We start from the raw sequence: 24,652 nt of genomic DNA on the forward strand, positions 1-24,652 counted from the left end.
GTCACGCCGGCGCCCGTGGGCGGGAAGGGTGGATGTTACCACACGCCCTTTCCCCACTGGAGCGGCTGAGTGCTTGTGGGGAGTTCGCTTCACCGCGCTTTGAGGAAAGAATTTCCTGCTGACGTTTAACCTAAATCTCCCCTCTTTCAGTTTAAAGCCATTTCCCCTTGTCTTGTCGCCATCAGACTGTGTAAAATGTCGGTCCCCCTCCTGCTGCTCGGTGCTGGATGTTTGGGGTTCATTGCCCTGAAGCGTGCTTCTCTGGGCCTGCAGTGTAATTTAAAATATGACAAAAATGAACTTCCTTCTAGTTGGCCGGTTTTTGAAGGATTCCATTCTAATTAAATAAGTATGAACTGCAAGGCGTTCTCCTTACCCCTGGCTGGAAGCATATCTGAAGATCTTCAGTCATAATGCTGGTTTACATCTTGTCATCTCCTTTACCTCTGAGAGATTTAGATGTTGGAGGTTTTCAGTTTCAACCAAAGCTGGCTGAAAAAGCAATGCAAGTCTGCAAATATTTCAGTGCAATAATAGAACCCATTTCATTGGCTTCATAACCGGTTTTTAAAGAACACCGCCTTATTATCTCATTCATTCTCCCTAGTACAACTACAGTTAAGCAAACCGTATACAAAAGGGGATTCAGAGGAGATTTTTTGTGTAATATTTAGAAATGCAACAGATTGAAGGGTAACAGAAACAGCAAGACTTGAACCCCTAAACAAAAACCCACAGAATATTTGGCACATGGTCAGCTCATTCTGACCTCTGTGTGCACGTCACAGCTTGGGTACCCAGAGATGGAAGCTGACAGATAGACTGATTGACCAAACATTAGGTAGGAAGTTTCTGCAAGAGTCATATTTCCTAAACCCCACATTTTGTTTCCTTCGCAAGATGAAAGGAAATCGCAACACATGCTGATCAACTACCAGATTCAGCCAACACTGTAGAAGATTGTAACCAGGTATAGCGTTAATGCAGTGCAGGCTGGACTCAGTCAGTCTTTCATGATCATACACTGTGGCTCTTTGTCGCCTTCTAGTGGATTACTTCTGTTATAGATCCATTACTGGCTCCAAACTGCTGCAGATCTGTGGTTCTCTTCGGTTCACTGAAGAGAACTTAGTGCCATGGGTCCTCGAATTTCTTGATGCAGTTCACTAAAAAGCATGCTACGTATGTAAGTATTGTTTTCTGCTAAAATGGCTGTCTCTCTTGTTTGTTTTTCTGAATGAGGACTTAAGGATTTGCATTTATCACAGCCAAAATCTGATTTGAGATGCAGCATATGTAATTGAGTTGTTTTTATGTTGGTGCCACTGTGAAAGTGAATTATGATGTATAAATATCTATTTTAAAAAATCTATCCAAGAAAAGCTATACTGCCATCCAGAACTTAATGGAAGCCATTTCATGTGAGAGGGCTATGAATGATTATTGATTCTTCTCTGTAATTCCCAAAACAACAGAAAACAATCCTAAATACTTTTGCCAGAATAGTCAAAGTGACAGGCATCTTAAATGTAATTAGACCTTTATTATGATTTATCTCACTCACTGTATATACTACATATTGACTACTGCAGAACAGACAGGGATGCTAAATCCTGTAGTCTTGACCTCACTGGAGCCATTATGCTTACATGAAAGCAGAAGGATTTCTGTTCTGGGGTCACTTCCAGTATTCCCATGAGGACTATTAATACTTTAAGATGGGCATATTTGCAGTATTTAAGATGAGCATTAATATTTTATTAGTTTATTGTTAAAAGTCTTGACACTTCAAAACATTAAACTGCCTCAACTTTTCACCTTAGAGGATCAGACCCACAGATTTTGTTTAAAGGAAAGCTTGTTGTCTCTTCTAATCTCTCTAACATCTGTGAAGTCCTCAGTTGTATTTCTGTGGCTTGAATGATACAATTTACTAGCTGCTCCTCCCTTGGACATTATTTTAAAGCAAAATGCATCTCACTAAATTATAATGGAATGAAATTTTCCAGATTATTTGCATTTTGACAAAAATATCAAGAAGAGATGTCTAACCACTTAAGCCTGTGTCATGCCAAGCGCCAGAGCCTGAAGTACAGACCAGCTATGGCAACTCCAAGTCCCAGGAAATCATGCTACTGAAAAAGCCTTCTAACATAGTAAATCACTTTTATTCTGGCAAACCACATCTTAAACCTCTAGAGATTCACTAGCTGTGCTGAACATGCTAAAGTAATTCAGACTTAAACCAGATTTCATTCTGTAAGATTACAGCTATTCTATTTTGAAACTAAGTTGAGAAGTGTTGTGGTAACTCTGGTCAGCCTATAGGTTGGGTTTGATTAAATGTGCTTGTCTGAGACTGTACAATATCACATTTTAATCTATTTCAAAAAATGAGTTAGTCTGCACCTGGATACCTGACCTGCAAACCATTTCACAATTGAATTACCTGGCTGTAATGCAATGGAAAGCACAGCAATGACAGCAGAGCAGCAAGGTCCCAGGCTGCAGCAAGTGAAGATTTGTTCAAATGCAACAGCCATTAGCACAGAAATAAAGGGGGGAAAAAAAGCTTCTCCTCTTCAGAAGGCCTCAGGTATACAGGGATCTCCAGTAAGACATCCTTGTTTCCACTGCCATCCCTTAAATGAGGTCTGGGAAAGGGTGGATCCTGGCTCCACCCCCTTCTGGTCACTCAGATCCATTGCATGTGCCTGAGCTCCTCCAGGTTGGCCCTGCCTTCCTACCGGGTGCCCAATCACTGCTTCAGGCTGACTCAGCATTTCTGCTACAGTTGTGTACTGTGTTTAAAGTCAGTTTATGCCCAAAGTCATTAAAAAACAGAGTACTGAAAGATACCTTGTAAAATCCCAGGCTGGGACATGCAGACCAGCTCAAGAGAGATTAGTATATGCAGTACACTTGCGTCTGAAGGCCTTAGCCACATAAGGGAATTTCTGGGTCAGGCAATTCATGATTTTTAGGTCTGTTTCTTTGTGATGTAATCTAATTAATTTATGCCATCTGTTCTGTAGGCAGATCAGCAAATTACCAGAAGAGGATGTAGCAGGAGTAAGATGAAGCATGGACATCCATCTGCTCATCTGCCTGTCTACCTGTGCTTGCCACTGAGTGCAAGAGGGGTGAGTACCTGATGTCTCCCTTGGCTCATCAGAAGACAAGCACTTGCTAAATGGTAACTACAGGCAGCTCAAAAGCATGTTTATGGTAATTTACTCTGCCTGTATTCTATGGAGATCAGATACCTGCAAGGAATGGGGAAACAGGGAAGGAAGAGAGAATTTACAGTGATTTATTACAAGGCAAATGGTGAGTACAGGAAGACAGCCAAAGATGTCTGACTGTCAGATTTGTGCCCCAGCCACTAGATTGGATAAAAAGGGAAATTCAGTCTTGAGGCTAACCCACAGGGAAGTCTCATCTTCAGGAACTAAAACCCCAAAACTATAGCAGTGGCACTTAGGACGGTGGAAGAGAAGTATAACCTCCAACATTTTCCATGTTCTGATATAGCCTGCTGGATTTGGCAATGGTATATGTTGCACCCTATGCCCAGGTGAACTTAGACTCACCTTCCAGATAATATGCTCTGGAAATGTGTTTTGTTTTTTTCTGCACTCAAATTAAATTAGAATGGCTTTAAACATACTGAACAGAGGCTCTTTTCCCTTTTGAAAACATTTCTAATCAAAATAGAGATGTAAAAGTATGTGCAAAGAAGGAATCTGAGCTCGATGTAACTTTGTTTTCGGGAGGAAAAATAATGTAATTCAATAAAACTGGCTTAAACTCTTTGATTAAAGCTTTTTTAACATAACAGATAGGGAGACTGAGATCTACACTGAGATAAAGGCAGTTAATACAGATCAAAAGAGCCTGTGTCCATGCCAGCTAGATTAAATGACAGGATGTGGTGAAGTGCTGGATGCTGTATCTGGTTACTTTACATATGAAACTTTATTTGCTGGATGCAAATATATTCATGAGGTTATACGCATTTATATATGAAAACAGTAGAAATAAATCAAAAGCAGTCTACCATGCACAGAGGATTTGTTCTGATATTGTTCCAACACTGCATTTCTTCCAATTCATAGAATGGCTTGGGTTGGAAGGAACCTCAACGACCATCTGGTTCCAACCTCTGCTGTGGGCTGGTTGCCACCCAACAGATCAGGCTGCTCAGGGGCCCATCCAGCCTGGTCTTCAAGGCTTCCAGGGATGGGGCACCCACAGCTTCTCTGGGCAGCCTGTGCCAGGGCATCACCACTCTCTGAGTACAGAAGTTTCCCGACATCTAACCTCAATCTCTCCTCTCCTCTTCCTTTTAAACTGAAATTTAAAACCATTCCCCTTTCCCTATCGCTATCTGCCTGTGTAAAACACTGGTCTCCCTCCTGTTTATAGGCTCCCTTTATGTACTGGAAGGCTGCAATGAAGTCAACCTGGAGCCTTCTCTTCTTCATCCTAGCTCCCTCAGCTGTAGGAGAGGTGCTTCAGCCCTCCGATCATCTTTGTGCCCTCCTCTGGACCCACTCCAACAGCTCCACATCCTTCTTGTGCTGAGTGCCCCAGGCCCGGATGCAGCACTCCAGATGGAGCCTCATGAGGGCAGAGCAGAGGGAGACAGTCACCTCTGTTGCCCTGCTGATACCCTTCTTTTCATGCAGTCAGGATACTGCTGGCTTTCTGGGCTGCAAACGCACGTTGCTGGCTCATGTTCAGCTTTTCATCCTCCAGGACTTCCAAGTCCTTCTCCACAGGGCTACTCTCAAGGAGGTCATCTCCCAGTCTGTACATATATCAGGGATTGCCTTCACCAAGATGCAACACATTGCACTTGGCCTTGTCAGTCCTCATTAGGTTAATGTGGGCCGGTTTTTCAAGCCTACCCAGGTCCCTCTGCATGGCATCCCTTCCTTCTATCATATCAACTGCACCACTCAGCTCAGTGTCATCAGTAAACTTGCTGAGGGTGTATTTAATCTCACTATCTTGGTCAGTGATAAAAACGTTGAAGAGCGCTGGTCCCTAGACAGACCCCTGGGGGACACCACTGGTGGACATAGAGCCATTGACCACAATTCTTTGGCTGCGACCATCCAACCAATCCACTGAATAGTTCAGCCTTCAGATCCATCTCTCTCCAATTTAGAGGTATGGATGTTGTGCAGGACCACATCAAAGGCCTCGTACAAGTCCAGGCAGATGACATCAGTTGCCCTTCCTTTGTCCACTGATACCATCACTCCATCATAGAGGGCTGTCAGACTGGTCAGGCATGATCTGCCCTTGGTGAAGCTGTGCTGGCTGCCTCAGCTCACCTCTTCATCTTGCATGTGCCTTAACACAGCTTCCAAGCAGTATGTAAAGCTGCGTTTTTTTTACAGCAATCTGTCACTACGATTGCAAAAGTAAGCTGTATTAGAAATTGAGATTTTTTTTTTCTACATGCTTTAGCCTTCCACCATTCTCATTTGTCAGTTTCTGTCCATATACTTAGTAGAAGCATATATTTCCTTCTACAACTTCACTTTAGCACGAAACCTAGGACAACTCCAGGAGTAAATCAAAATTAGGACCTAAATTACTGTTTAAATTTTTAAGGACTTTTTCTTTGCATTTATTTACCTGCACACATCCTCTGAAGAGGCAGGGAACGGGGCTGGAAGGCCCTTTGGTCTCATCTCATATGGCTGCTCTTAGGTTTGCCATACATTCTGCTACAGCAGGATGTGGGATGAAAAGAATGGGAATGTCAGGAAGAGAAAATGCTGGTGGATATGAAGATGCCACAGGTCTGTGCTACTGCTCACTTCTGCAAGGCAGCAGAAAGGGTCTGCCATCCTGCCTGGTTGTGCTACAGCACAAAGAAACATGAAGTAGAGATTCTGTCAGCTCTGCAGGAAGATTGATGACTCGGAAAATGAAAGGTTTAGCATGAGATGCAAATGAACAGAACAGATTTCATTAACTATTCTTATATTTTATTGTTATTTTTCATTGTTGTGGCAGTGCTGCCTAGAAACCTGAGGCTTATGGCAGTCCAAGCTCAAAATACTCATAAAAAGATTGTCTTTGTCTTAGAAATCTTCCACAGAAGATAACAAAAAATGAAGAGGAGGAAAAAAGCCTTTAATAAACAGAGGACATAACTAATGTTGGATTATTTCTGATAGACAGATGCCAGACAGGTTGAAGCAACATCCCAACATAATCAGGGCCAGAATGTGCTACAGTGGCAGTAAAAGAGGTGCATGATGCCCTCTGAGGTAGAGAAGAGATAAGAAGGTACAGCTTCCTTAGAACCCAGCAAAATCACAAATAACAATTGAAGGCTTTGCACCATACATGTGGTCATTCACATCTGTGCAAAGTGAGAATAATGTAGCATTCACACTGTAACGATAGAAAGGTTAATGAAAAGAAGAACTGTCCTGAGTATTTTCCAAGACACAAGTATTGCTAGTGGTGGGTTTTAATGCAAGCAAACCCTACCTGTAAGAGGGAGAACTGGAAGCAGTTGGGACTTGGAGACTGAACCCATTCTTTACTTAAAAGAAGCACCATAACAGCGAGTCTGACAGTGAGCAACAAATACAACCCAACCTGGGAAACAGGCTGAGCTACTATCTCTGAATCACTACCACTGGAAAAGGTCCCATCAGGTCTCGGCTGCTGTGCAGCTCTGTGAGACTTACTGCCATTCTGCAAACCTCTAGCTTCAGAGGGAGTCTTGAATGTTTCATAGCCTCAAAATCCCAAGCAACCGAGGAGAGCTTGTCTGTGCTTGTTTTATTTATGTTGCTGATGGGCTTTTTATAGTGATGAAAAACATTCAGCTTCACTGCCACTTTTAAGGTCAGGGTTAAAGTTGGGATTGGGAAATATCCTGAGAAGCTGGCCCTGCATGCTGACAGGAGAGGAAGAAGTTGTTGTGAGCAGAGAACCTGTCTGTGCATTCTGGACAAGCTGTCCTTACTGTCACATACAGAGGAGGGAACTTAAAGGTGTCTCCGTGTGGTTCTGTAACCCAGCTGTCCCTGCACATGGACACGCTGACTAAAGGTGGGTCAAGATTTACTAACATCCTGTAGGCAGGGAAATGCAGGCAGAACTTCAGGAGGTAAAACTGGAGCAGACACATCTGCTTCAGAGGCTGTAGCTGTACTAATAAGCTAGGCAGCAAGGGGCTTGTTCTCTGACAAACTGGCATATCTTGTTAAATCCAGCTGGTCTCCTGAGCAGGGCAGCCACGCGCTGGCTGCCTACTGGGAACAGCTGATGCTATAGACCTGAATCACACCAGCAAATTAGCTGTTTTAATTTTATCAAGGCAAATTCTCAAATAATGGTATGATACATCAATTTTCTTTCTTTTGTCTTATGTTTCCTTTGATGCTGGTTTTGAATACCTTCTGTATCAGAGCTGAACTCTGGAAAAAATAGACAACAGGTGATACTTCACTCACTTCAACAGGGCACTGTATTGTGACTTCCCCTACTGAGCTAACACCTGTGATACTCTGCTTAAAATTCAATGCAAATCATGACTTAAACCTTAAGTATTTTTTTCTGGTGAGGGAAACAATACACCATAGACCATACATAGGCTCCTTGCACAGAAAACCTTGGGGGGCTGGAATGCCCAAGGGCCTGTACAAATGGTGAAACTCAAAGTAACTGATGTGAAAGAGGAGACTGTGATGTGTAACAGCTGGGGACCTGGGTGAGACCCGTGAAAAACTGTGTGACGTTACCTACATTCTCATTGCAGTCATGCCCATAAATAGATCCTGCCACACACATATGAGGATGATTTGCATAGGAAACAAGAAGTAGGTGCCATGAAGGTATGTTTACTAGATGTGGTTGCTGATGGTAAATAAAATCAAACTCAGTAGCACATTCCATTCCTGGACAAAGCTGGAGTTTTCCAGGGCATGCCTCTGTACTGCATCAGAGCGGACTTGTGCATTTCATTTCTGCTGCGTTATGATTTTATTTAGAACATGCTGTAGCTCTTCAGCCTTCAGGCTGCAGAGGCAAGGTGCCAGTCTTCAGCAAGAGGGGGAGGGACTATAAATAGAGCAGACTAGGCTGCCTTTGGTCTGCTTAAGTTTCTCGTTTAGCTTGGGAAAAGCAGAAATCCAATGTGCCAAGGAGATAAAGCGTAGTACAGACGCTGGTAGCAGCAGTTCCCTCCAACTAGTAACTATCTTCCTTATTTTCAGGTACACATATATAGCCACTTACCCTTCCTGAGCAAACACAACGCTATAATTCACCTGTGCTTTCCTCCAGCTCTCTTAGTTGTTTGTTGTTTGGCTTTTTTTAAACAAACTTGCACCATGAAAAGCTGTCACATATTTCCATGTAACACACTTCTCATGAGGGAGTCCCATTCCCTACTTCTCAAAACAACAAATAAGATTAATATCAAAATTAAGCACTCCGAGGTAATACAAGTTTCATCTTTTTGAGTGCATGGAGCATTAAGAAGTGATGTTTAATTACTTTTTGCTGTTCATTTTTATCACTATCATCTAGGCTCACTAGGAGTTCACCCTGGAGTTGCTTGTATAAGGAATGGAAATTGCTGCTACAGGCCAAGTGCAAAATAAAAGTATATCACCAAGAGCGCAGTGCTGCACTTGCCATTCTTTGTTTTTGCTCACTGACATCTATACTGAGAGCTTTTTCTTCCTTCATTCTGTGCTTCACCCAGAATTACTATTAAGGAGGGAAACCACATTTCCCCCAGATTCTGCTGCTTAGCATGCCTTTCAGCGAGTATATTTCAATTACAGCACAAAGCTGAAGGAGCTCATCTTTGAACAACACACTTTAGACCCGAGATCTTGACTTGCTTCTTTGAAGTGCCCATCCCTGGCTTTACAAAGAGAGCTGCAGCCAAGATTGCCAAACAACAGTTCCTTCTACTCTCTTCCAGCCCAGGATACACCCTAAAAGGGACAACATCTAAAACAATTTCAGGATACACTCTCACTGTTATGCCATGTATATTAGAAGATGCATTACCTGTGTTAAATAGGTATCTATACACACAGAAGAGATATTACACTTTCAAGTAAACCATCAAGTCTATGGGAGACAGCTGGATCCCAAGTCTTTGCTTTCTGCCAAATATTTAGCCTACATACCTTAAAGGAGCACTTGTGGGCCAACGCACATCTAACATGCTACACAACCTGCATACCTATCTGCACAAAGCTAGAAGTTAGTGCTGCAGAGTTTTGACAGACCTCATTAACCTTTGCTCAGGGATCTCAAATTCTGGGCTCAGCCTTAGCAGCTCTGGTGCCTGCCCACAGCATTGAGATGTTTGCTTGCCAGGGCATCCCCACAGCTCTGGCCATGCTGCGGGACCTTCCCATTGCCAAGCCCCTGAGCAAGGTGCCACCTCCATGCAGGGACAGATGCTACTCATCAAACTTAAGAGCTCTTTTACTAGAAGGAAACCTTTGTTCCAGTTTCAGATACCTCCTGGTTTTCTACACTGAGTCACTGTGCTGTTATCTCCACTGGCTCTTGACAAATGCAGGATACAAGAAACTCTGAAACTGAAGACAGCCTGGAGCTGAGCATCAGTCTATTAAAAGCACAGACTTCCACAGATGGGTTTATGGTCCATTGCGATTTTCCTGCCAACCCCTAACTGCTACACAGGCATTAATGATTTCTCTGTTCGACAGGGTCTAATAGCCTGTGAGCCTTTTCTGCCCAGAGGTGCCTTTTTCCTGAGCTGGCTTAATCAATTAACATACCCAGAAGTTAACAGGGACAATTTTGCCTCACTTCCATTTAGCTCAAACCTTTTTAGACCAGAAGAAAAATGTAAGGTCTCTCAGTCCAACCCTCCTCCCCCGCATCCCCAAAGCAGCTGGCTGACACAGCACAGGCAAATCTGAGTCTCATTTCTCTTTTAAATTTGTGACTTAGCTGATCCAGTTTGTATCCATCAGCACATTCAGACCATTAAGACTCGCCTCAGCCCCTAGCACATCACTTGCTGCAGCAGAAAACTCATCAGCCCTCCAGCAAGCAGACAAATAGCTTTGCTAAGACTTCAGAACTATTCCCATGCAGCCTGAAGACTCCTCAGAGCACAAGCTCTGCACTCCTGCCATCTCTCTCACTACCTGATCCTGGCTTTAGCATGACCCCTCTGACAGAGCTCCTCACCTTTCAGCCCAGTTTCCTTTTCTAATTTCTACAGCCTCTGGCTCCCACACCACTTCCCTTACTCGCTACTTGCCCTACCTTAACGTCCAGTATTACGCCGTTTCCTTTTCTTCCTGCATCTTGCTCAGACACCAGCTGGTGGCAGGACCAGCACAGACATAAGGCCTCCGTGCCTAAGCAAAGCAGCCTCGTGTTTTCAGGAGCAGCCCATGGAACACTGCTTGAGAAGCAGGGCAGGTGACTCACCTGAATTTATCAGATAGCAATTCCTCACTCCAAAGCCTGAGAAAACAGAAATTCTTCACAAATGGACACGCGGGGACTTTCTTGTTGTTAGCATGGGCAAAGCTGACATTTTTCCACCACAATCTGGCTTCAGAAATAGTCAAATCCTTTTAACTGAGACTTGTATATATTCAAACAAGTCAGCTGTAGGCTGATAACCAGACAACGAATGTGATCAGTGAAACAATTAAAGCTCGCTGAAATTATGAACCACTCCTCTCAGTACACACATAGAGGGCAGTAAGTGGATATGCAAGTGAAAAACAGCTGGCAGAAACATACTCTGTTCAGAGTACCAGGTAAGCAAGAGGAATCACAGAGAAGCTTATGCACAATGACAGCAACAACGCTACTCTGCCACAGCTGGTTTTGAAGAAACACTGAATCTTTATGAGGTTGCCAAAGCATTCTTTCAGCTTTTAAAAAAGGGAGTTGGCTTTAGTAACTTCTGCTGCAAAATGATGAACTTCCAAGGAGTGCACGCTGCTCTTGGGAGCACATTCTCTAAGTATCAAAACGTCTGAATAATATACTTTATTCATATTGAAACAATGCCCCAAATAATTTTATTTGTGGAATACAAAGTTAAAAACAGATATAAAAAAAAAAATCAACAGAACATTAAAAACTTATTACAAAACCAAACTAAAATAATAAAACAGTGCATTTTGTGCAAGAGTTTAATTTGGATACCATCTGCAACAAAAACATTACACCATTAAACCTGGATATTTAGTACTCATTGTAGTTCCTATAGTGTATTAAAGAATTCTAAGTCACTTTAACAAACATTCTAACTAACATATCCAGTAAGCACAGAGTTTCTATAGGGGATGCATGTAGTGGTTTCCACTGCATGAATGCACATGGACATCACTACATGCAAAACAGCCAAACAATTCCACAAGCACAAATGGATTTGCACTGTGGTTAAACCGAACACAAGCAATTGATGTGATTTAAGTTACGGGTTGTGTTAATGCAAAGGCACATTTTATTTTAATGTAAATTCACATTTCCAGAAGGTAGAAGTTTTATGCCCAGGAAACTTTTTCAAGTCATCACAGCACAATCAAACAACTCTTAAGTGCGTGTATCTGAACTTTCAATAGAAAGATCTGGTTGCTATTTCTTTAATCCAGTTCTAACAAGGGAGAAATTAAATTAAAAACAGCAGAGCCCTCCCTCCCATATTTACAGACTGCAAACTATATTGCTTTCTCATCAGAAATCCTAGTTTTCCTGTCAAACTTTGTTAAGCTTGGTAACTATCAGTACCCTCACAGTTTGGTCAAAGGCACCACAAACACACAGTCCCTTTTTGTCAGGGCTCCAATCTAGGCTGGAAATCGGCTGTGTTGACAGAGTCACATTCTGCAGGAGGCTGACAGAACCTGCCACCCCCATCTCAGCTCCTTCCGAGTCCTTCTTTGAGCGCTGAGCTGGGTACTCACTGGCAGAAAGAAAAGTAAAACGTGCACTTAGAATTTGCTGAGGCAAACAGCGATATCGTTCTGCTCTCAAAAGACCACACAGAAAGGTCTCCCGGGTTGTCAAGATAAAATTCAAAATAATGAGCCATCATATCCAGGTATAGCCACACTGCATACTTGCTAAGTATTTCATAGCATAACAATGAGGCAGGAAGTTTTGAGTCCTGATATTTCTCTCCTACAGCCTTTTATTTTTCAACAGCGATGCTTTCGCCACAGGCAAGACAATTCCACCTCAGCTGTCACCCTGAAACTCCATGCATCTACTTCACTGCATTTAGGATGACTAAATTATCTTGCTATGTAGTGTGAGAAGGTATAAAGAATCATTGGAAGTCTAGGCTTTCAATATTTTTCTAAGATGTAACTGTTCCCATATGAGAATTGTAAGAAATCTAATTTCTTCTACTCAGTATTATCTGAGAATATAATTAAATCTTGATTACGTTAAGAAAAGTGACAAGGGCTAATTTCACCTGTGCTGTTGCAATCCCATTGTTTTAGGAATTAATTCAGGATTCCAGATTGAGTGCTGACACCAAACTCCCTTTTCCACTGTACCTGTAGCAGTAATTCTAACCAGATATTCAGGGTCTCACTTTCAAGCTCAGAACACCATTTTTAGGACAATTCCTTCTTAAAACAACAAACGGTTGATTTGTTTCTTATTCCCCCATTATAGACCAGAAGGTCTGTAACTATCACTATCTGTAACTATCACTTACTATTTCCAGAGATGAAGGCTCCCAGCTCCTCCACTCGTCATAAATACATCTCTGTTCTGTGGGAGGTGCCGAACCTGCCATATGGTGGATTTGTGCGCCTAGGAATCAATCAGCATTGTACAGAAGTCATTTGCAGCTGAGCTTCACAAGAAAGGGAGCAGACTTTTACACTGCAGTTACCTGTATGAAGAGACCGCCCTCCACTGCAGGGGCACTGGAACTTTAAGGTCCCTTCCAACCCAATCCATTCTATGATTCTGTGACCGGTGAGCTCCACACTGGAACATCCATTCTGAGGTACCTTCCCTCCCTCCTGCCTTAACCTTGCTGTCACGGGAACAGCCAGTTCCCAGGCAGAAGTAGCCATGCTCCTGTGCAGAGGTAAGGCAACAGCAGCCCTACCAAGGCCACCACACTACTTCAGCTTCTTCACGACTGGCCATCTAAGCAAGGTTAAACAGAGGTCAAGTGGCTGTATAAGCATGTCTGGGGCTTTGTAGAAGTACTCGATTTCCAGACTCTTAGGTGACACCGTCACCATGGGGCTAATTTCACTATCTGACATCTCTAAATAACACTACTGTAAGTGAATGGACTACAAACGTTGTGCAAACACAACGAGAGCATCTAAAATTCAAATTTAAATCTCAGCCAGGCAACAGAAATCTGTAACACACATGACCTGACCTGACGTACATCTGTCTACACGTCTGGAAGGAAGTCTGTAAATGCAATTAATGAAAGATAAGAACTTCCACTTTCACAGTGTTATTACTACAAACCCCAATTCAGTACATACTTTTGTGCTATCTGATCAAACCAACATCTTACCTGCTTTGCCTGGTGATATGGAAAATACTAATTTAAAGATATTAAATGGAAACTCAGCCAGCGAGCCTCTCTCCATATGTCCTCACTTACCCACAATACTGCAAATCAAAAACGTTTGGTTCTGAAGAAAAATAATCATTTCCAAGGCCCACGTAAGGCCCTTAAAGGCAGGACAAAAAAAAAAAGCGTGTTCAGAGGGCTCTCTTTATTTCTGGATATATTTAAGATTTGAATCTGCACGCTCATCACAATTTGATATGGCCTGCAATATACATGACCCCCGGTCTAGGGGGCACAGCTGAGCGCACAGAGCTGCGACGGGAGCCAAAGACCAGAAGAGCCCAAATAACAGACTGTGAAAGAGAGGAAGCCTTGGGAAGCGCTGGCAGCAGGATGCACGGAGCCCTTTCACTGCTTGCTCCAGGGCCACGCTATCACACAGCTCACCCCAGTAACCTGGGATCCTATTGCCTACCAAAGACAATAATTTTCAACCTGCAGTGCTTCCAGCTACTTAAGAGACAAACTTCTGTAACATATGCTGCTAAAGAAATTATCCATCTCCCCATACCTTCTCTGAAACAGAAGCAAAACCTTTAGTTGGGTGCTGAGTCCTCATATCGAAAACATGAAATTTTCCCTCCAGTGACGTGGCCACTAGCTTGTTCATATTCACATCTTTTCTGTCAAACTCCACGCTGCAAACCTGGAAATAGAGAAATCAATACATTCAGCCACTGCTACGAACATGTATTTGTGTGTGTGATTTGCAAATACAGATCTTAATCATTGGTTATTCTTAGAACATCAACATCCTGGCAGTAACATGACCGCCTGAAAACACACGTGCACCAAAGCTGGAATGAAGCCACGTTTCCATGGCACCTTACCCCATTCTTAATGTTGGTCTCCCATCGCAGTGACATGGTTCTTAAGTCAAACAATTTGATGTCCCCATTGTCATATCCAGCACAAACAACACGTTCCTCTTGATTGTAAGCGTTGCCTGGGCACAGAGACAGAATTAATCACAATACAGAAACCCCTCTTGGGCTGTTAATTTGAGACCTCTTAACTCTGCAATTTCATCTTAGACTTACGCCAGCAAAGCATCACTATAGTAAGATTTGATGAGCAGGCTGTTTTTCAAGCCTGGAAAGTATAGAAAACACAGCTTAAAAACTGGCAGTCCTTTTCTTTAAACAGTGTCAACAAGTCTTTATTCCCCCTGCCAAGCACTGCCTGAATTACACAGACTGCTTCAGCTGCTGCAAACCGTGTTCACCAGCGCTGAGGAGGCGCTGGGTGTTACCACAGCCATGGCCAGGCGCAGCCCAGGCCTGCTTCCCACCACTGCCTCCCAGCAGCCAGGATCAGGGAGGCACAGCACTGTCTGCCAGAAGTTCACCTGGACGGAGAGCGCAGAGTTTGGGATGGACGTGGCCTGGGCTCATGCATCCTTAACTCAAAGGCAAATCTAAGGAAGTATGAGGCCACTTTTCTCTCCATGAGTCAAAACAGAAGACAAAGATCTCAATAGCAACAAGCACCGTAGTTAGCCCTCCTTGCCGCCTCCCTACGCCACCTCCCTACTATCAATTTTGTTATTACAACCCATGCACGCATTAGCAGTTTGTAAAACTCACTGCCTGGCTTTGGAAGCAGAAACAGAGCTAATCCAGAAACACCTGCTTGTGTACAATGCAAGCAGCTTGCTCTCTTCAAAGAGAAAGTGCTGAGCACAAGTCAAGCATCTCCGCTGCCTTTAATGAGCCCTGAGGACTGTCTCTTAAATTAACGTCTTAATGCTTGACAGCTGCATCTACACATCACCAGCTGCTGGTTCTCCATGCACAACCACAGTTAGACCCCTCCAGGACAAAGCAGTTTCTTTGCTTTTACATTCCTAGACATAGCAATTTTCAGTTCCCACTCTAGGGCAGTAAAAACGCCCAGGAATAAAGCTTGTCTGTGAAGCGATTGACCGAAGGTGGCAAGAAAACGATGCCTGAGCCAACTACCACAGAACGTGAAGAAGAGCCTTTAAAACACATTGGAAGTACACAGATGTGATAACGCTGAACGACAAGCCCTGCCTTCAGTAGTTTGACAGCTACCAAAACGCAGCCCCATGGGAGGGGGCTGTCATCTGATCCATTACCAAAAGCCACAGTCCAGCAGTCCCTTTTGCTCTCTCCCTGCGCGGGTTCCATGTTAGCCACAGGAGTCTCCTTCTGCCGCGGGTCCCACACCTTCACAGTTCCTAAAGAGGAGCGCAGAGCAGTCAGCCTTACAGATGCACTGAGGCCCCGCTCGGGTTTCCCCAGGGAAAGGCCTCTGCTCTGCAGCCTGACCCCTCCAGATGCTGCAGTGCATAAGTAAAAATGAAACAGAAAAGCAAACAGAACCAAAGGAAAACCACGTGGAAGACTTAAGTCCTCCAGCTGCTATTTTGTATTTATTCTGCTTTGTATTCCTTCTGCCCCTTGCTCAGTGGCGACCCTATCTTTTGCTGCTCTGCAGCTCCCAAAGCAAAGAGAGGAAGCCCGGCAGCCCGGCAGGGCCACCCCGCACCTCAGCGCCCACAGACCGCGCTCAGGGCTGGCGGTGAGCCGTGCAGAGCTCACCCACTCACCATCTCGACTGCCCGTCACAATTTCGGGTGCGCCTTCCCCAATCCCCAGGCCTCCCACGCCATCGATGCTGTTAATGATTTCCTTATGCCCTTTCACGGAATACACGGGTATTTCGGGAGCTTCTAAATTCCTAGGTGAGAAAGAACGCGTAACAGGGCGTTGTCTTCGGCAGTCAGCATTGGTGTAACAGCCCGGAGGGACCACGAGCTCGCACTAACACGGGGAACGAAACGCGGGCGCCAACACCGAGAGCCGCGGCGCTGCGGCTCCTCCGTCGCCCGCTGCAGCACGCCGGGCCCGGGGCGCTCACCAGATGCTGAGGCTGCCCGCGAAGTCCCCCGTTGCCAGGTGCCTCTGCTGCAGGGAGGCGGCCCCGAAGGTCGCGCATTTTATAGGCTTGGCCTTCTCGATCTGTAGGAAGAAGACGGGGTGGGCGCCGCGCCGGGGGAAGCGGGGACCTCTCGGCCTCGCGGGGCCGCCCCGCGCTATCGGATCGCCCCCCGCTCACCTCGCTGAGCAGCAGCAGCCGCCCGCCGCGCAGCTCGTACAGCTGCAGCACGCCGGTGCCGCGCGGGGCGCTGCCGAGGCACAGCAGGCGGGCGCTGCGCGGCACCCACTTGCAGTCGAAGACGGTGTAGTTCAGCGACTGCTGCGCGTGCACCACCACCTGCGGCCGCTCCAGCCCCGCCGCCGACATACCGCGCGCCGGAAGCGCCGCGGCCGCCGCAGGAAGCGGGAGGGAGGGCGGGCCGGAAGTACCCGTGGGCTCTTCCGGTGGAGGGCCACGCGGGGCCGCGCGGCGAGTGGAGAGGTGCGAGCTTCGGCGCGGCGGCCGTCGCCATGGAGACCGAAGCGGCGGACGAGAGCGGCTTCACGAGCGTGGCGTCCAAGCGCGGGCGGAGGAAGCGGAGAGCGGCGGGCGCGGAGCCGATGGAGGCGGCGGAGTCGGCTGAGGCGGCGGGGCCGCAGCCCAGCAAGAGGCCCGCCTTCCCGCCGCTGCCCGCCGCGGCCCTGGGGGTGAGCGCGGGGCCGGGGAGGAGCGGCTGGGACGGGCCGGGGGGGAGGATCTGCCCGTGTCCGCTGCTCACCGCCCCTCTGTCCGCAGGTGGGGAAAGGGGAGGTGAGGAAGGTGCCGGTGCCGGCCAACAGGTACACCCCGCTGAAGGAGAACTGGATGAAGATATTCACGCCCATCGTGGAACACCTGCAGCTCCAGATCAGGTTTAACTTAAAGACGAGGAACGTTGAGATCAAGGTGAGCGCTGCTCCGTGTATCATGTTCCGCTTTCTCTTATCCCTTAAGTTTTATTGAACCTGTGTTTTGTCATCACCTGCCAAAACACCTCCGGGATGCTGCCCTTAGAACCCCTCCCCCTCCTCGAGGTGTCTCCGGTAATCATCCAGCTCTTCAGTTTCTCCCTTCCCCCAAGCATAGGCTGTAACAGTTCTGGTTGAGGGTCGTCATGGAATGAAGCACAGAATGGCTTGGGTTGGAAGGGACCTCAGAGCCCACCCAGTTCCTATGGGCTGGCTGCCCCCCACCAGCTCAGGCTGCCCATGGCCCATCCAACCCGGCCTTGGGCACCTCCAGGGATGGGGCACCCACAGCTCTGTGTGCAGCCTGTTGTCTTAAGCACAACACACACTGCCCAGGTCTTTCAGTAGAACACAGCGCAGAAGTGGTGTTACATGAATGTGGCTTTGGAGTTTTTTGTTTGTTTTTTATGGCTACCCTTTATGTCACAGATTTTCCAAGTCCCGATTCTGTCTGCCTGATGTTAATTTAGAAACATAACTTCTTGTTCTGCAGACCTGTTCGGAGACAAAGGACCTCAGTGCTCTGACAAAAGCAGCTGACTTTGTGAAAGCGTTCATACTTGGCTTTCAGGTGGAGGTGAGTCTCCAAGCAGCCGGGCTGTGGTATTGCTCAAACTCGCTTGAAATCTTCAAGCACTCTGGAGATGACATTAAGCAATAAAGACCTTCACGGTGGTTTTCCGTAATGCTTGAAATTAAGACTGATGTTTGATGCATCAAATAGAGATACATTACTGATGTGATTTGTTTGGACGTGTAAAGAAAAACTTGAAACTGTGTCATGGTACCGTAGTGCTCGTACTGATAACAACTCTCTGAACATTTTAGGATGCTCTCGCTCTCATCAGATTAGACGACCTTTTCTTAGAATCATTTGAAGTTACGGATGGTGAGTACTTTCTGCTGTGCTATTCAAGCAGCCGTGTGTGCTGCCTGAGCACATCTTTGCTCTTTTCTTCTCCATGTGTGTCATTTAACCTTGGGGGTCAGGAAAACCTTGATGCCAATACATAGCATAGCTATCTATGTCCAGGAAGCTTGACAAGCTTGCCGTCTGTTAAAGATCTCTCAGCACAGCCCTCCAGATTTTCATCCTTGAAAGCGCGTCAGTTTTTCAGATTGTGCAATTGATGATTGGACTTCTCTCATCACCAAAAAACTTCTTCTCAAACGTAAAGGTCAGATGGAATGTTTTGGGGAACACGTCCATTAGACTTAAACTGGAGCTGGGTTCTCGTCCTCCCAGTGCTGTGATAGAGAGCAGTAGGAAGCAGACATCACAGACATTCCTGTACTGCTGGGAGACCCTGGAGATGGTCCCAAGGAGAGCAGCATCTAAAAGTGATGTGTTTCAACACGTGTTGATTGCATGCTTTTCCCTTTGTTTGAATAGAGGAAATGTTACAGAGGGTACACACCACTGCTGCTTGACTGAGTACTTTGTTCTCGTTTTAGTCAAACCTTTGAAAGGAGATCATCTGTCAAGAGCAATAGGGAGAATAGCAGGGAAAGGTGGAAAAACAAAATTCACTATAGAAAACGTAACGAGAACACGGATCGTTCTTGCTGACTCGTAAGTACTGACATCCTTCCAGTCACAGTATAATCCCTGAGCTAACCCACGTCAGCTTCCAGGAACTGAGAGAGCTTAAGTTTCTGTAAACTTCTGTAAATCATTTGTCTTGCTAATGCTGAAAGTGCTGTTTTTAATGGGCACTATTTGAGAGTTTGACCTTCTGTTGTGAGAGTGACGGTGTTGTGGGCACATCCAGAACTGCTTCCACGCAGCCGAACTCCTTCCTGTGAATAACAAAGTTGAACCTTCCAACCCTGCAGCTGTCATTGTCCCAGAGCTGCTACATTGCAAACTGTAAAAGTGTATCCTTAAAAGGACTTAGAAGAGGAGAGGTTGGACTGGGTAGAGCTTCTAATACGACTGAAAAACAAATTGTGAATAGTGAATACAACTTCTGCTTGCTGTGCTTTTAAACTCCAGTGTGATATGCTAATTATTAATTGCATTCATCACTGCATTTCTTGCATTTCTCACATCAACTATTATTGCTTTGACTGTTTTTTTTTACAGGAAAATTCATATTTTAGGATCTTTTCAGAACATTAAAATGGCACGAACAGCAATTTGCAATCTAATTTTAGGTAAGTCCTTTTGCCTAGCCTTCTCTATTACAAGAAAATGGATTGTTTCCAAAGGTGCTTTCTGCAGTCTCACCTTGCTCCCTGGTGTGCCTGCACCTGCATTTGGAGCAGGTAGCTCGCTGGGAGGTGGTGGTTGTGCCTGAGAGGAGGGGTTGGGGATGGTAGGGAGCTCTGCTTCTGTTTTCTTTCCCCTCCCTCAGTTCAGCCCTTGGTTTGTGGGTCCACACCCTCCCCAAGACAGCAGGCAGACTTTCAGCCTTGGGTGCAGCTGCTGCATTCCCCCTGAGGCTCAGTTGGCATCAGGCAGCAGGGCTGGTTTGAAGGCGCTGTCAGGAGCATTTAGCAGCAGTCAGACACTTGTTGCTGTTCCACGTGCTGTGAGTGGGACCAACTCAGTGCTCCCAGTAAGACGAAGCAGACAGCTTTGAGCATCTGTCTCACCCATAGTCAAATTCCCCACACAGATTTAAACATGAGAGCAGAACAGCATTTCTGTAATACACGTACTAACATATACTTTCTCTTGCAGGAAGTCCACCGTCCAAAGTTTATGGCAATATTAGGGCTGTGGCCAGCAGAGCAGCTGAAAGATTCTGAGGTGCAGTGGTGCTGCTTTACCAGGGACCGTGACTGGGGAGTGCGGGTACTGTGGGCGTGATTGCACAGCTCACAGAGGCTATGGAAGCACTCGGCCTTCTGCTGGACTGGGAAGCACAGAAGAAAAATGGAACTGTTTGTGCAGTCTGATATCCTCCAGGCATACTGTCTGATTTGAACACAATCTGTGTACAGCCATTAAAAGCTATTTTAAAAATGATGAAAGGGTATACTGAAGTATGGGTGCCTGATTTTGCTTTATTCTCAAGCCAAAACGTGACTGAGAGCGACTTTCTGATTATCCAAGTGCTACGAGACCGTTCACAGGACTTGAGAAAGCCTGTAAGTCTGGAGCTGAAAGCAAGCAGCAGTGTTAAGTGTCCGTAACTACAGACCAGTCAGCATCTTTCTGTAAAAATGAAGTGCCAGTTGCAGTGCCAAGTGTAAGAGCAGGCTGCTGGAAGAGTCTCTGCTACCGCAGCAGTGCATCACAGGAAGAGATGATGTGAAGGCCAAGAGGCAAACAGCGCATTTGCACTTAGCTTTAGAATCTGCACTTAGCTGGATTCCTGTTCTCATGAATGATCTGCAGGGGCATCCTGGTAGTGACGCTAAGAACCTCCAGGTAAGGACGTGTCAGTTCTGGTCGTGCCCATGCACTGGAGCACAGACAGCTGCCGAGTGCTGCACATCCTCCCTCTTAAAATGCTGCACGCAGCAGTAGGGGGAGAGACCACAAAGCGTGGGCACCTTATTGCTGCCCTTCAGCACCTAAACTCATTACCAGGTCTCATGCAAAACAACTCAGTTTAGGTCTGTGAATCAAAACAGAAAGTGAAATGAGACCCAAAAACATCAGCAAATTGAGGAAACATTTCTCAGTGTTTAAGTTAACTGTGCAGCACTTTACAGCTGGATAATACTTGCATAGCCTGGTAACATTTTTACAGCCATATTCATTCAAGCCTTCAATTACTAAGGGGTTTAAGATGTGCAGAGCTGTCTGAGTTCCCTTCAGTTACCTGTGAAGTCTGAGCTGTACAGAGGAAAGGATCCAAGGTAGCTCAAGGAAAAGCAGTGCACTCACCCAGTAGCTCTGTGTATGTCAGTTATCTCAGTGAGCTCTAGAGGTAGGAGGGGAAAATGAGGCACAGATGTAGGAAAGTGATTTCATCATCTTTCTCCTAAAGCAGTTGTGTGCTGATACTGACCTGAGCACGGGGCTGCAGAAGGCAGCCCAAACCAGGAGGCCCACACACCTTCGTGGGCTGCCTTCAGGGTGCAGGAATTAACAGGCTACTGGAAAAGCAACAGCAAACAGCTCCTGTGAAGGGCATTCACCAACAAGGAGGAGTGCCTTCGCCAGCAGAGGTCTCGGATTTGCCTTGAGGAAGGAAGCTGGCTGTTGCCACCTGCAGTAAGGTTAGGGCTTTTTGTTTGTTTTCAAACAGCACAGCATCAGTCATTCCGAGTTTAGCCCCACTTATAAAGGTGTTTGATCTAAGCAGAGATTCACGTGTGCATGTAAGAAACATACAAAGGTGGTCTTGAAACACTAAAACAAAGCTTAGAAGTGTTCAGCTAAGGGACAAAGGCTCTGAGCAGCAGCTTGCTTTTAGAGCAGGGCACAGAGCTGCCTTAGGTCTACTGCGGAGTGTCCAGGTAAGTACTGAAGCACCCAAACCAAGGTTCAAATATTTTATTTTGTATTCATATAGTATGAAGGTTCTTATAGTTCCCACAACATATGATGTAGCATGCAGAGGAAAAACTAAACATTCAACAGAAATCATTTTTCCCCACACAAACTAAAAAAACCTCATCCCTCCCCTTCCAACCCCCTGAAGGAAATAACGGTAGCACTAATTTCTATAACAACAGCCAAGATATGCACAAGCAAGTAAGAGAAATCAAAAGCATTTGCTAAAATGTTTGTAACAAATACTTATGTACAAAAAATTCACAAAAGACCAGTTCCCCCTTGAAGCAGAGCACATGGCAGTTGACACTGGAACAGATACAACCACTGGCTGGGATTATAAGCCACGTACTGATCCAGAGGAAGAAAGTTACATGTAGTGGAGATTTTTGTTTTGAACATTAACATTTACCAAAGTTTGGCAACATTATCGTTTAAATTATGCAAATTATGTAAACAAGAGGAACATTTCAAATCGATCTACATGCAAAACTTCATGTCATGCAAGGACACCAAGCACCTGGATTTCTCTCACAGACAGAGCCCATGGATGTGCAGCACTCAGTTGAAGGAACAGCTATGGCAGACAGGTGCTCGATAGAAGTAGATTCAGACGACCTGCACTTTCCAACGCTGATTATAAAACGATTCTTTTTTAATAGAAAAACTACTATACAGGAAAGATGTACTGTCCTAAAAAATCTAGCAAATGTTTTTCTTCCAGCCAATAGTACCATTGCAGAAAAGGGAAGGGATGATATAAAGTTGTAAAACATGGCTCGCTACTTTTATATCACACAAATAGATCAAGTTACCATCCGTTACAAATCATGATATGGACAAATCTAGAAAAGAAAACATTCTCCAGGCAAAGGACTGGAGAACTGCAAGAGGTATAAATTTAGATAGTGTGAAGGTTTCCTCCTCTGTGGCATAGGTTAACAAGATTTTCCCCCGTATGAATCCTATATACATACATATATATATATATATATAAAATATTACCAGTTATTTATGCTACCTGTAATATTCTTTAAATGCAGAGGGGAAACTATCACAGTTGAAACAACAGAATTTAAGTGGCAAGAACGCTTTATAATCTACGTACTGTATAAAATAAGTAGATGGGGATCCTGCAGTTACATAGATCCTAATTTCATTAAGGTAAGCACAAGAGAAAGTCATGAATGTGTCTAACACACCTTCAGCGGCCGTATCTAAAATGAATCCAAAAGAGCAGATGAGCATTAACTTTGGGACAGCTGTAACCACCCCCAGTCACTAAGTGACACGATCTAATGGCCATCGAAGCATTCTGCAGTTACTGTATGCACACGAGGGCTGGTTCTTGGCAGTAGCATTAAACTATATTAAGTAGAACTGTACTAAGTTACTTAGCAAAGAGACACAGTCCCTGGTAATATATTAACAGGTATAAATAAACTTAGTCTCCTGTGTTACAAAACATGTCATTAAGGTAAATTAATAAGAAGCAATGCTTTGTCAGCCAGTCAATATATAGAAACATCTGAACAGTCACAGGAAAAGGAGAAGAGTTGACCTAACACCCAGTTAAAATTTTACATTCTTCTACTATATATATAAAACTGTGTGAAATAAAAGTAAGGATGTATATCCATATATTGAACTGTTAATATTCTGCTTGGCACTTTGTACTCTAGTTTCGTTTCTGAATCAAGTATATTAAATTAAAGCCCACCTAGCTACTACATATAGAAAGCTACATATATATCTATATATAAATACACACACACATATATATATATAGATAGATATTTCCTTGTTATAAAAGATGAAGAAAAATAAATTAAAAAGCCAACCCCTTCCCTTTCTCCACCACACTGATATGCTCTTTCCATCTTTGCTGTCCTTCAGACTTTAAAGTGCTACACTGAGTTATTGAGAGAATAAAAGTTCAATAACACTTAGTTGGCTTCATGAGGCTCATGTTGGAAAATGTGGCTTCACAGAGAAAAATACTTCCATTTAAATACACAGAGAGCATTGCTGGACGTCTTGAGCAGATCTTCAGAGATGGAGAAGAAAGCAAAAGTGTTGGGTGGTGCCCTACAGAGTCACACATCTACCACCATCTTTTTGTGGATATCTAGGCCTCCTACAACCTGGGAGAAAAACAAGCACTTGTAAGCAAGTCAGAAGGGAAAGTTAGCAAGACAGAAAGCGCACGCTGCATTCAGAAGACATATCTGTGCCTATTACAGTCACTACACTTCTGTAACCTCTCCAATGTAATTCATGTTTCCCAAGTACAGTGTGCTATGCAGATGAATTAGGTGTTACCCAAAGTAATTACATGGGCACCGATCACACCATCGGGGCCTGGCAGAACAGTGTAGGTTACACCAGTTTGGCTTCCCTCCTCATCTTCTGTTCTGGCTTTGTATTGCGTTTCCACACGTAGGCTGAAATGCTGTCTTCTAAAACACCATTTAAAGCAGTGCATCTTTGTAAGGGTAAATGAGGAGCCCTAGCAAAGCAGCATTCACCAGTCTTAGGATGTGCCTTTCAACTGCTTGCCCTTCTTCAAGAGCAGTGCTCTGGGGTTACTCTCCCCATAAGTGACACAAATCCCACTATCCTGGCCTTTGTACAATCCCTGCCTTCTGCAGAGGGTGATAATCTCCCCAGGCTCTCTCCATGCAG

The 24,652-nt window shown here is 44.9% G+C and overlaps 3 protein-coding genes and 1 long non-coding RNA gene across 8 annotated transcripts in view; 2 read left to right on the plus strand and 2 right to left on the minus strand.

Moving 5' to 3' along the window:
• The first annotated feature begins 6,929 nt into the window (after positions 1–6,929).
• On the plus strand, positions 6,930–11,309 carry LOC107052008. Of its 2 annotated transcripts, none has more exons than XR_005858511.2 (3): positions 6,930–7,089; positions 7,799–7,874; positions 9,516–11,309. It is a non-coding gene; the product is annotated as an uncharacterized LOC107052008 (long non-coding RNA). The 2 variants fall into 2 exon arrangements; XR_001464069.4 differs by lacking the exon at positions 9,516–11,309 and adding an exon at positions 8,572–9,493.
• DNAAF10 (dynein axonemal assembly factor 10) lies at positions 11,032–16,924 on the minus strand. The gene is made up of 8 exons (NM_001389409.2): positions 16,706–16,924; positions 16,508–16,608; positions 16,197–16,327; positions 15,723–15,824; positions 14,452–14,567; positions 14,133–14,267; positions 12,731–12,828; positions 11,032–11,965 (listed from the first exon to the last, which is right to left on the minus strand). Exons 1-8 carry the CDS (start codon positions 16,892–16,894, stop codon positions 11,758–11,760), a joined length of 1,080 nt encoding a protein of 359 aa, NP_001376338.2. The 5' UTR covers positions 16,895–16,924; the 3' UTR covers positions 11,032–11,757.
• Positions 16,925–16,954: 30 nt separating this feature from the next.
• On the plus strand, positions 16,955–20,488 carry PNO1 (partner of NOB1 homolog). Its single transcript, NM_001079490.2, has 7 exons — positions 16,955–17,214; positions 17,303–17,452; positions 18,008–18,091; positions 18,343–18,403; positions 18,970–19,087; positions 19,601–19,671; positions 20,201–20,488. Exons 1-7 carry the CDS (start codon positions 17,038–17,040, stop codon positions 20,266–20,268), a joined length of 729 nt encoding a protein of 242 aa, NP_001072958.1. The 5' UTR covers positions 16,955–17,037; the 3' UTR covers positions 20,269–20,488.
• A 1,464-nt stretch (positions 20,489–21,952) lies between these two features.
• Positions 21,953–24,652, minus strand: part of PPP3R1 (protein phosphatase 3 regulatory subunit B, alpha) — a 33,555-nt gene continuing 30,855 nt past the window's right edge. For all 4 annotated transcript variants that reach the window (NM_204376.3, XM_046938402.1, XM_046938401.1 and 1 more), the window contains one exon: positions 21,953–24,111. In NM_204376.3, the coding sequence (NP_989707.1) occupies positions 24,064–24,111 (48 nt within the window). In that variant the 3' untranslated portion in view covers positions 21,953–24,063. The remainder of the gene's footprint in view (positions 24,112–24,652) is intronic.

The sequence above is a fragment of the Gallus gallus genome, chromosome 3 (assembly GCF_016699485.2).
Source record: "Gallus gallus isolate bGalGal1 chromosome 3, bGalGal1.mat.broiler.GRCg7b, whole genome shotgun sequence".
In the NCBI taxonomy this organism is placed as follows: Eukaryota; Metazoa; Chordata; class Aves; order Galliformes; family Phasianidae; genus Gallus; species Gallus gallus.